The 12,409-nt window shown below is 53.1% G+C and overlaps 1 protein-coding gene across 2 annotated transcripts in view; it reads left to right on the top strand.

Moving 5' to 3' along the window:
* Positions 1-12,409, top strand: part of ADAMTSL4 (ADAMTS like 4) — a 199,407-nt gene that overhangs the window by 159,425 nt on the left and 27,573 nt on the right. For both annotated transcript variants that reach the window (XM_066609238.1, XM_066609239.1), the window contains exons 7-8: positions 487-691; positions 2,898-3,070. In XM_066609238.1, coding sequence (XP_066465335.1) covers positions 487-691; positions 2,898-3,070 — 378 coding nt within the window. The remainder of the gene's footprint in view (positions 1-486; positions 692-2,897; positions 3,071-12,409) is intronic.

Raw genomic sequence — 12,409 nt, 5'->3', positions numbered from 1 at the left:
CAGCATTTCTGCATCCAAAAACCAGTCAAAATCTGCACCCGGTCTACTTTGAAACAGCCCTGTCTTTTTTATAACGACGGAGGTAAAATCATACGTGGTGATAAGCCCCGCCCCCCTGACGGGTTGCCACTTTGCAGTAAATAAGTGGGTTTCGGATTGCAGTTTGGGCACTCGGTCTCTAAAAGGTTCGCCATCACCGATCTAGCCCCACACCCAGGGCAGATGCCCCACCAGCCCCATAGCTATACCCCTGTTGTCTACTAACTATAAGTGCCCTAAGAGGGTATTTAAAAATGTGTTCTAGATACCAGATCCATCACCCCTCCGAGCAAAGAATGATCACAAAATACAGGAACATTCTCAAAGGCATCTAGTTTTTTCATAGCTGCTCATGGTATTCAGCTCATTGTACCCCTCTTGGATGACGGGGGGATCTGTATCTTTCCAATGTCTTGGAGATAATACCTACACTTTCCCTATTTGCAGAGCCCGGGTTGTGACGGCGTATTAGGATCAAACAGCACGCTGGACACGTGTGGAGTGTGCGGTGGAAATGGCTCTACTTGCAAGTTCATCACAGGCACATTCAAGGACACTAATATTCCTATTGGCTACCACAAAATCCTGGAGATTCCAAAGGGGGCCACGCAGATCAGTGTCCGAGAACTTACCTGGAGCCCAAACTACCTAGGTAAGAAATGTATGTGCAAGCACACCCTATAGACATGACATGCACCCCATTAAAAGGATGGACCAGGAGGCGAGCTGGAGCTTGTGCTATCCAAGGGAGGGGACCAAGCCAGTGACTCGAGCCGGCTTGCTCCAGAGATTGGTAGGGCCCATTGGGTTTGTACCTGTGACTGGACCATAAGTGGAGTCATATGGTGGCAGTGGTGTGAGGAGACTTTCATGTCCGAGTTCTGGCCACTCCAGGCTAGGTATCGGCCTCTACGGCTGTCCTCTAATGCCCCCGTGGCATAGTGGTATAGCGTGGACTGCGGGGATCTGCAATAGAGGCTTTCTTAGATGATGTGCTTCACTCTATAATGCAGAACACAATAACAAATACAATAGGCCATATTGGGCCATAATAGCAGTCAGTAATTTCTCCGGGAGCCAGGTCAATAGAAGCTAGTCCTGGTCCATCCATTAATGGAGAGTCCATCCCACAGTAGAGAATCCGACTCATCCTGGAGACCTGGTATACTTAGTCCTTAGGAAACAGGAATGGAGTTGTGGCCACAGCCGACTAAACGTTGACAAGGCTGAAGGATTTTGTGGAGGAAGTGGGTTCTGGCTTCATTCCAAGACATTCTTCTCTCCTTCTCTCGTCGGGCTGTGGTTTTGCCCGGTTCATTGTCTGCTTGCAGAGATCCCCAGCGTAACCTGCTCACGGCTCCTTTCATCTGAGGGAATAAAACTGGTGTGGCCGTTTTACTGTCTCAATAACGAGGAGCTGCCAATCAGCCATGGAAACAACATAACTAACCTTTATGAGACTTAATAACAGGAATGTAGCTAAAGGTTCATAGGCCTTGGTGCAAAAGTTCAGCTTGGGTTCCCTCCCCCCAAACCTACGCTCCATGGCTCCTGGCCATGGTCTGCCCTGCTGTGAACTTTTGACTGTGTTTCTGGGTCTCTTAAGGGGTAGTATCGCTCCTTAAGGAGAGCACCAAGAAGATGAGTGAGGAGACTTATAAGGCCATCCATGCCTCTCTGGGTAAAAAATAAAATCTAATGCCTCCTTTCTGTCTACAGTAATAGTGCCCTCCCTTGTGCCCCCACTTTGTAATAGTCTAGCAGACCGCTCTGTGCAGAGCGCAGTCCAACTTCTCCCCCGTCTCCTGCTCAGCAATGCTTAAAGCATATACTGAGCAGGAGACGGGGGAGCGGGAGTACACCCTACATGGAGCCGCATAGCCGAACAGGCAGCAGTGTGAGTGATGATGACTGATGAAGTCTGGTGTGTCTGCCTGGCCAAACAGAGGTGGCGATCAAAGCCGTGTAAGTAGTGTGGGGAGGGGAACCTTTGGACCACCCTGGCATGGGGACCCATTTGCAGCTGAGACCCTCTTTAGCTATGCTACTGTTTAGTAGAGTGGAAACTCTTTTTGGGATCTGGAGGTAGAAATTCAGACGAGTTAAGAGTGTTGTCGGTAACATAAAAGGCAGCTGAGTAATTAAACCATTGATGGTGTGAAAAATGCACATGGATGTAGAGAAATGGAAGGGATTAGGATTGGGAAGGATGGAAGAGCCTAAAGGGACTGTCTAGTTGTGAACAATTAATATCCTATTCTCAGGATAGGCCATCAACAGTAGATCAGCAAAGGTCCACCATCCGGGGTCCCTGTTGATGAACTGTTCTCTGGGTTGATGGCTTGTGCACTGAGCTGATTTCTGCAAGAAACAGACAACTCCGGTCCCACTGCAGTGGCCAGGCATGGTCTTACAGGCCATCTACTCTTACTAAACCAAGCCTGGCCACTGCAGTGGGAATGGAGCTATCTGCTTCTTAAAGAAACCAGCTCCATGCATGAGGGCAAACAGCTCATCAAAGGGAATCCTGGGTGGCAAACCCCTGCCGGTCTATTATTGATGGCCCAACCTGTGGATAGACCATCCACAGTTTACACTAGACCTCCCCTTTAATACTAACGTTAATTATGTTGAGGAAATGGACATAGGATGAGCTTCAGACACGTCAACCACGATTAGATGAAGTAAGCAGTGTGAACGTTTTGGTTCATAATGGAGGTCAACGTCCAACGGAGGAACAAATCAAAGGTCTTCTAGATAGGGGAACAATGTTGCATGAAGGTTGTACATGACGTGACCGGAGGATGCATAGATCATGCTATGTCTTGAAAGCTCAACAACTTCTAAACTTTTTTCAGCCTTGAGAAATCGATCAGGAAAATCCATTATTAATGGTAACTGGGCAGTAGATCCACCAGGAAAATATGAAGCCGGCAGCACCGTGTTTACCTATACCCAACCTGGACGTGAAGAACAGGAAGGGGAGTCGTTCACTGCTCCTGGACCCACCTCTGAAGCTCTCCATGTCTATGTGAGTAATACCTCCTCAGATTCCATGCCTGGCACATGATATGTCCTCCACATGTTGTCCTCCATTGTTACTACATCTTTGAGTTAGAGAGAGGGTAAGAACTCCAAAAGAAGTCCCCAAGGGTTTGTCAGAGCTTTGCAACCTTGGTAGTTGCAAACCATGTGTGGAGCTCAAAAAAGCTGTTCAGGGCTTTGGAGGGCAGTGGGTCAAAAATAACAGTGCTACCCGTATGCCTCCGAATCACTGCACCAGAGGTATTGGCTCACGAGGGATGACTTTACGGGGGAGCCATGAGGAACCTATGATGGGTGACTGAGTGATATGAGTAAGTCCAGAGGGGTAATGTTTTTACTTGTGGAGAGTGATAAGCTGGCATAGCAATGCTTATAAGCCATGCAATGCTTCCTGGGAAAAAGTTATGCAAATTATCTCTCCTTCCAGGAAGAAAGCAAACTATCTCTCCACTGCAAGGCCTGTTAAAGGACTGGCCACTGTCCCTGAAGGAGTCTTATCTGTTCCTTCACTCCTTGCTCTCTGACTCTCTCTGCCCTATACACCTTATGTTCATGATTAATTGGCCCAGAAGTCCCAGGCGATTTAGTAATTTGCTCTTTTTTATGACAACCAGCTGGCTTCCTCTGGGTTTGTCTCCAGGAAACAAGTGCTAAATGAGGTCTAATTCAAACCATCTATATTGAATGATTTACAGCTTCTTTGCCGGCACTATTCGCACCCCGTGCCAAGCTTGAGGTTACCTCATGCTCGATGAAAGAGAAGGGCTGCGGTCTGGGGTGGGCACAATGCAGGGGGATGCTGCCAGACGCCTGAAAGAATAGAAGTTAGGAAAACATTTGTAGAATGTGATTACCATATGGACCTCATAGGTGGGCATGGCCAGGGGAGCTGAGGAGCAGGAGACGGGTCAGCTAGATGAGAGGGAGCCAATGCGTTGTTACTGGGTGGGCTTAATTGTGTTCGCACTTCCTACTATGTAGATTTTTTTTTTAAGTCTTGGCCTTGGCATCAGAATGGTGGATAGTTGTTACTTATCTGTATCGATGTCCCAATGTGTAAGGGGGAGGGTCTGTGACTCCTCTGGATGTTCTCTTATGTTGATACTGAATGCTGAAGTTCTTGTTCCTTTAGGAGGAGGAGGGGGTCTTGGGGAGCGGCGGGGTCTTGGGTGTGATATCAATAACCCAAAACCAGAAGGTGGGTAGAGTAGAGGGAAGAGTTTTGGCAAAGTGTGGAGTATGTCCACTGAGCAGTGTGGATGTGAGCTGCATTACCCTACCTGAAGAGCGAGGGAGCTGCATGCAGTCAGCCCTGCGGGCACATATTCCACTGTATCCTTATGGTCCACCACCTTCTATCTCGTTACTCTGACAACATCGGCCTTCAGGCACAACAGGACTGCTGAGCCTCACCGGGGATCAGGCTGCTAGTGATTGCTTCCCCCGAAGTCTGGGTAACTTTAAAGGACTTGTCCTGTTTAACCAAAGGAGAACCACCTGTTACTTATTCTTGAGGAACTGAGCCCAAATTATCCAGTTCTCAAAATGTTTTGTTACGGCAGCCGATTCTGGCCCATTGCTGATTGTGTACCGCACATTAGTACCGTTTACTGCACAGACAGTACTCTGAATTTGTGTCTCATACCTTCACAGCTTGAGATATGCGGCCATGATATTAGCCTATTTCCGTGAGACTCATGGTCTACCTAGATGGTGCGATTCCAGCCATGAGAGCTTGTTAAAGGGGTTGTCTGAATTATGAAAGGGCAGCCGAAGGAGTCCCCCACGGTGTACAATAAGACCACGGAGACTCACCGCTTCCCACTCATCCCCAATATGCGGCTCCGGTCTCCGTGCTGACATCATCTTTAGAGGCTGCAGTCAGCCTGAGTCATCTACAAATGACAGCGCTCAGCGATTATTAATGAGCGCTGTGATTGGCTGCAGCTACAGGTTTACAGAACGTTACAAGTTGACTGCAGCCTGTAAACGACACAGCGGAGCCCCCGGGGATGAATATGGGGCAGTGAGCATCAGCTGTTTCATTATTTTCCACCATAGGAGACCCCTTTTATAACTTGGACAACCCCTTTAAGTAAATTGCTTACTTATGAAGAAAAGGCCACAATGACACCCATAATGGTACAATCATTGTCCTAGACTGAGACAAACATTCTGCTCCCAAATACGGCCTGAACCATGACACCGGCCTATCGCTCTCGGAGGAGTGGGAACCACCGCCGCCTGAACCATGACACCGGCCTGTCGCTCTCGGAGGAGTGGGAACCCCTGCCGCCTGAACCATGACACCGGCCTGTCACTCTCGGAGGATAGGGAACCACTGCCGCCTGAACCATGACACTGGCCTGTCGCTCTCAGAGGACAGGGAACCACCGCCGCCTGAACCATGACACCGGCCTGTCGCTCTCAGAGGATAGGGAACCACCGCCACCTGAACCATGACACTGGCCTGTCGCTCTCAGAGGATAGGGAACCACCGCTGCCTGAACCATGACACTGGCACGTCGCTCTCAGAGGATAGGGAACCACCGCCGCCTGAACCATGACACCGGCCTGTCGCTCTCAGGGGATAGGGAACCACCGCCGCCTGAACCATGACACTGGCCCGTCGCTCTCAGAGGATAGGGAACAACCGCCGCCTGAACCATGACACTGGCCCGTCGCTCTCGGAGGAGTGGGAACCACCGCCGCCTGAACCATGACACCGGCCTGTCGCTCTAAGGATAGGGAACCACCACCACCTGAACCATGACACCGACCTGTCGCTCTCAGAGGACAGGGAACCACCGCCGCCTGAACCATGACACCGGCTCGTCACTCTCATAAGATAGGGAACTGCCGCCGCCTAAACCATGACACTGGCTCGTCGCTCTAAGGATAGGGAACCCCTGCCGCCTGAACCATGACACCGGCCTGTCGCTCTCTGAGGATAGGGAACCACCACCACCTGAACCATGACACCGGCCTGTCGCTCTCAGGGGATAGGGAACCACCACCACCTGAACCATGACACCGTCCCATCTCTCTGAGGATAGGGAACCACCACCGCCTGAACCATGACACCGTCCAATCTCTCGGAGGATAGGGAACCACTGCCGGGTGAACCATGACACCGGCTCATCGCTCTGAGGATAGGGAACCACTGCCGCCTGAACCATGACACTGGCCTGTCGCTCTCAGGGGATAGGGAACCACCGCCGCCTGAACCATGACACTGGCTCGTCGCTCTGAGGATAGGGAACCACTGCCGCCTTAACCATGACACTAGCCTGTGGCTCTCAGGGGATAGGGAACTGCCGCTGCCTGAACCATGACACCAGCCCGTCTCTCTGAGGATAGGGAACTGCCGCTGCCTGAACCATGACATGGGCTCGTCGCTCTAAGGATAGGGAACCCCTGCCGCCTGAACCATGACACCAGCCTGTCGCTCTCAGGGGATAGGGAACCACCACCGCCTGAACCATGACACCGTCCAATCTCTCTGAGGATAGGGAACCACCACCACCTGAACCATGACACCGGCTCGTCGCTCTGAGGATAGGGAACCACTGCCGCCTGAACCATGACACTGGCCTGTCGCTCTCAGGGGATAGGGAACCACCGCCGCCTGAACCATGACACTGGCTCGTCGCTCTGAGGATAGGGAACCTGTTACCATGCAGGGCGGCGCTGGGTCCCGCGGCCGGCGCGCGCCGCTTCGAGCTCGGCTTCGGCGTCCCGGAGCTGTGCTGTCAGGGATCTCCCGGCGGCATGGAGCAGCCAGCGTGCAGCAGCGTGGAGCAGCCAGCGGGCTGCGGCGTGGGCGTGTCCGCCCGTAGGGTGCCGCCCGCTCTCATCCACCTCCCTTATGCAACAGTGGGAGAGTCGGCTCCTCCCACTCTCCGCCCCTGGGCGGAGGCTTTTAGTTAAAAGGCTGGCAGTGACCTGAACTCACTGCCAGTTATTGGTTCTGCTAGCCTCTAGTCAGGTCTATTCTAGTCTGTCCTAGTTGCTTGTCAGCATCCTTTCGTTTGCCTGTGAGCTACACCTCCAGCCTTGATTCACCTAGTAGTTTTGTTGGTCTGTTACACCTGCCTCTTCTGTTGGCACTCTGTCCCCTGTTAGTAGTTCCATCCAGGTAGTCGCCAGGTCCCTAGCCAGCGCAGGGACTGCCGCCCAGTTGTCCGCCTGGGGTTAGCCAGGGCCGAGGCAAGTAGGCAGGGACAGTGGGGTGCAGGAGATCAGGGCACCCCAACTGGCGCTCGGGGGGCAGAGTGCCGTAACATAATAACTGGCCCTTAAAACCGTTTTTTTCATGGAGGCGATCAGTTCCCTCACAAACCAGCTGCAGGCCCTGGTGCCTGTGATCCAGGATTTATCCGCCCGCATGGTGGCCCAGGAGCGGCGGGGGGTGTCGCAGTGGTCGGACGCCTCAACCAGCCCCGAACCCAAGTGCCCTCTTCCCGAGGTGTTTTCTGGGGAGAGGAACAAGTTTTTTGTTTTCCGACAGGCGTGTCGCCTGTTTTTTCGCATGCGTCCCCGTTCTTCCGGGTCGGAGGCTCAGAGGGTCGGGCTGATAATGTCCCTGCTGCGGGGCTCGGCACAGACATGGGCTTTCTCCATCCCCGAGGGTTCCTCCTGCCTGCAGTCCGTGGACTCCTTTTTTCAGGAACTCGGGGGTATCTTCGACGAACCGGACCGAGCGGGGTTGGCGGTTTCACGGTTGTTGGCGCTGCGGCAGGGGTTGTCGTGTGTGGAGGATTATTGCTCCAACTTCAGACGCTGTGCGGGGGACACGACATGGAACGATAGCGCGCTGAAGGACGTTTTTCTGCAGGGCCTCTCGGACGCAGTTAAAGACCTGTTAATTTCCCATCCCGTTCCCGGGTCCTTAAGGGAGGCTATGGAGCTAGCGGTGAGAGCAGATAGGAGGCTCAGGTCTAGAAAGCAGGACAGGCAGACCCGTAGAGTCAGGGAGGTCAGTGGCCCTGGTCCCTCCTCCTCCTTACCAGTCTCTGCGCCCGAGCCGATGGAGGTGGACCCGCTGGACCCCAAAGAGCAACGCCGGATCCGTTTGTTGCATCGTCTCTGCCTCTACTGCGGGAAAGCTGGACATCGGGTGATAACCTGCCCACTGAGGTCTCAACGCCCGCAGCCGGAACCGGCGGAAAACTCCGAGTCCTAGGCGATTGCAGGGAGGATCGCCTAGGACTTCAGGTACTTCCTAAACTTTTGGTACCGTGCCATGTTAGATTCGGGGATTTTTCCCGATCAGGGCGGGCGTTTATTGATTCCGGAGCAGCCGCTAACTTGATAAGTCTGGGTTTTGTCCGTTCTCTGATGGCGGAATTTGTGGCGTTGAAGACGCCAATTCATTTTACCAGCATTGATGCTACCCCTCTCTCTACAGGCTTGGTACGATGGAGGACCCCAAGATTACAGTTCACGGTGGGGGTCCTCCACTCGGAAGAACTGTCTTTCTTGGTTATGGAAAAAATGTCGGTTGATGTGGTGCTTGGTATGCCCTGGTTGGCACTGCACAACCCCCAATTTGATTGGTCCACCCGGGAATTGACTCATTGGGGGTCATCGTGTCACAATCACCTGTCTACCATAGCTGTGTGCTCCGCAGATACGGTGCGGCACCTGAGGTTGGTCCTGACCCGTTTGCGCGAGTATCAACTTTTTGTCAAATTAGAGAAATGTACATTTGGCTCTAAACAAGTATCCTTCCTTGGTTATGTAATTTCCCCCACAGAGATTCAGATGGAGTCTGATAAAGTAGCAGCAATCTCCCAATGGGTCAGACCCGACAACCTCAAGGCTCTCCAGCGGTTCTTAGGTTTTGCAAATTTCTACCGCAAATTCATTAGAAATTACTCAGTTATTGCTCAACCTCTGACCGACCTGACTAAGAAGGGGGCTGACTTGGGTAAGTGGTCGCCTGCAGCCCTTGAGGCCTTTAGCCGTCTAAAAAAGGCATTCACGACTGCCCCGGTGCTAATACAGCCGGACGCACGACTACCCTTTTTTATTGAGGTAGACGCGTCTGAGGTGGGGGCGGGGGCAGTATTGTCGCAGGAAGTCAGTGAGAGGTCTGGGTATAGCCCATGTGCGTTCTTTTCGCGAAAGTTCAATTCAGCAGAGCGCAACTACGACGTGGGTAACCGTGAATTGTTGGCTATCAAATGGGCTCTGGAAGAGTGGCGACACCATCTTGAGGGTGCTAGACACCCAATTACCGTATATACTGATCACAAGAATCTGGTATATCTCGCCAATGCGAAAAGACTCACAGCTCGTCAAGCCAGGTGGGCGTTGTTCTTCGCCAGGTTTAACTTCGTCGTGACATATATCCCCGGAGAGAAGAACGTGAAGGCGGACGCCCTGTCACGGAGTTTCGGGGTACCAGACAGTGGGACCATGACTCCCGAGAATATCTTAGCCCCCGGCGTGGTGGTGGCAGTGTTAGAGTCTAACTTCGTCCCTCAACTACAGGATGCTCAGCAGGACGCTCCGTCAGGGGTGCCGGAGGGCAGATGGTTTGTGCCAGAGACCCTACGCCCTAGAGTCATGGATGAGTCCCACTCGTCGGCTCTCGCCGGGCATCCAGGGTTCCAGGGGACCCTGGAGCTTTGCTCCCGATACTTCTGGTGGCCAGGCATGTCTCAGGAGATCCGCAACTTTGTGAAGGGTTGCTCGGTCTGTGCTCGCAATAAGAGTCGGCGGCGTCCTCCGGAGGGTCCTCTGAGACCACTACCGGTTCCTTCCAGTCCCTGGTCTCACTTATCAGTAGATTTCATCACTGACCTACCAGAATCCCAGAAGTGCACCACTATCTTAGTGGTGGTCGACCGCTTCTCAAAGATGGCACATTTTGTGGCGTTAAAAAAGGTACCCTCGGCAAAAGAATTTGCCACGATTTTTGTAAAGGAAATAATTCGCCTACATGGGGTTCCCCAAAATATTGTATCTGATCGCGGGGTTCAGTTTGTGTCGCAGTTTTGGCGTGCCTTCTGCAGAAACCTGGGAACGTCGCTTTCCTTCTCGTCAGCGTTCCACCCGCAGACTAATGGTCAGACTGAGCGGAAGAACCAAGACTTAGTGCAATATTTACGGTTGTTTGCCAGCGAAAAGGCTTACCAGTGGGCAGAGTTCCTGCCGTTGGCAGAGTTTGCACTAAACAACCGCCTTTGTTCTTCTACTGGGGTGTCTCCATTTTTTAGTGTATACGGTCAGCATCCTCGCTTCCTTACAGCAATCCCTACTCCGTCGCTCTGTCCGGCAGCGGATGACGCCACAGATACGCTTCGGGGAGTATGGAAAGAGGTGCAGAGAAACTTGGAGGCAGCGGGGGCCCGTATGCAGTTGCGCAGTGGGAAGAGTCTGTCTGTGTCTGAACCTTACAGGGTGGGACAGAAGGTATACCTGTCTTCTAAAAATCTCAAATTGCGGGTCCCGTCCTTGAAGCTGGCGCCACGTTACGTGGGGCCATTTGCCATCACACGTGTGGTGAACCCACTCGCCTACAAGCTGGGGTTGCCAGCCACATGGAGGGTTCACAGGGTATTCCATAAGTCGCTGCTGAAACCTTTTGTCCCTTCGGTGATACCCACCTCCGGTCCCCCTCCGCCCACCCTGGTCCGGGATGAAGTCGAATACGAGGTCCAGGAGATACTGGACTCTCGTCGGTGTCGAGGAATCCTACAATACTTGGTGGCCTGGAAGGGTTTTCCACCAGAAGATCATTCCTGGGTGGCCGCATGTGATGTTCATGCTCCCGTGTTGGTACGGCGGTTCCACCGTCGTTTTCCAGATAAGCCTGGTCGAGTTTCCGGGGGCCCGGAGGTCCCCCGTCAGAGGGGGGGTAATGTTACCATGCAGGGCGGCGCTGGGTCCCGCGGCCGGCGCGCGCCGCTTCGAGCTCGGCTTCGGCGTCCCGGAGCTGTGCTGTCAGGGATCTCCCGGCGGCATGGAGCAGCCAGCGTGCAGCAGCGTGGAGCAGCCAGCGGGCTGCGGCGTGGGCGTGTCCGCCCGTAGGGTGCCGCCCGCTCTCATCCACCTCCCTTATGCAACAGTGGGAGAGTCGGCTCCTCCCACTCTCCGCCCCTGGGCGGAGGCTTTTAGTTAAAAGGCTGGCAGTGACCTGAACTCACTGCCAGTTATTGGTTCTGCTAGCCTCTAGTCAGGTCTATTCTAGTCTGTCCTAGTTGCTTGTCAGTATCCTTTCGTTTGCCTGTGAGCTACACCTCCAGCCTTGATTCACCTAGTAGTTTTGTTGGTCTGTTACACCTGCCTCTCCTGTCGGCACTCTGTCCCCTGTTAGTAGTTCCATCCAGGTAGTCGCCAGGTCCCTAGCCAGCGCAGGGACTGCCGCCCAGTTGTCCGCCTGGGGTTAGCCAGGGCCGAGGCAAGTAGGCAGGGACAGTGGGGTGCAGGAGATCAGGGCACCCCAACTGGCGCTCGGGGGGCAGAGTGCCGTAACAGAACCACTGCTGCCTGAACCATGACACGGGCTCGTCGCTCTAAGGATAGGGAACCCCTGCCGCCTGAACCATGACACCAGCCCATCTCTCTGAGGATAGGGAACCACCGCTGCCTGAACCATGACACCGTCCCATCTCTCTGAGGATAGGGAACTACCGCTGCCTGAACCATGACACCGTCCAATCTCTCTGAGGATAGGGAACCACCACCGCCTGAACCATGACACCAGCCCGTCTCTCTGAGGATAGGGAACCACTGCCGCCTGAACCCTGGTCCAAACCTATATATGGATGGGATACACACCCTAAGATCTCTGTCACCCTCTATGAATGAATCCCATGGATCCTTTGCTTAGAGACCCCCTATGTTATGTTCAAGCAAACGTCTCTGAAGTTATGGCCCTCAGAAGCGGCTCTTCAGCACCCAAGCAAATTTTTGAACCCGGTTTAATTTACCTGCCCACATGGGCATTCTGTGCCAATAGTTATATACCTGTTAGGGGAATCAAGAAAACGTGTAAAACATCTTCTGATAGGTGGAATAGAAGCCCACTGGTACCATAAATAACTAGACTCCAGCAGAGGACGCACCTCGTTTTGGGTCCATTTCAGGAGAAGTACTTTAGCCGGCCGTGTGAGGACTATATGGGGAGGTGCAGACAAGGAGTGTACTCATCATTCTGAGTAGTTAGAAGTATAAGAAAGAAGGGCTTCTTCACATCACCGTTGGGGTCTCTGTTCTTCTGCTCCGTTATGAGTAAGACAAAAGAGTAGATCGGCGCTACATGTGAAGACCCGCTGCTACCATATTAGGAATCTGTTAGTGGCGCAACGCTGAG

The sequence above is a fragment of the Eleutherodactylus coqui genome, chromosome 6, assembly GCF_035609145.1.
Source record: "Eleutherodactylus coqui strain aEleCoq1 chromosome 6, aEleCoq1.hap1, whole genome shotgun sequence".
Classification (NCBI taxonomy): domain Eukaryota; kingdom Metazoa; phylum Chordata; class Amphibia; order Anura; family Eleutherodactylidae; genus Eleutherodactylus; species Eleutherodactylus coqui.
The sequence above is the reverse complement of the archived record's forward strand: the minus strand, read 5'-3'. Positions and strand labels throughout refer to the sequence as shown.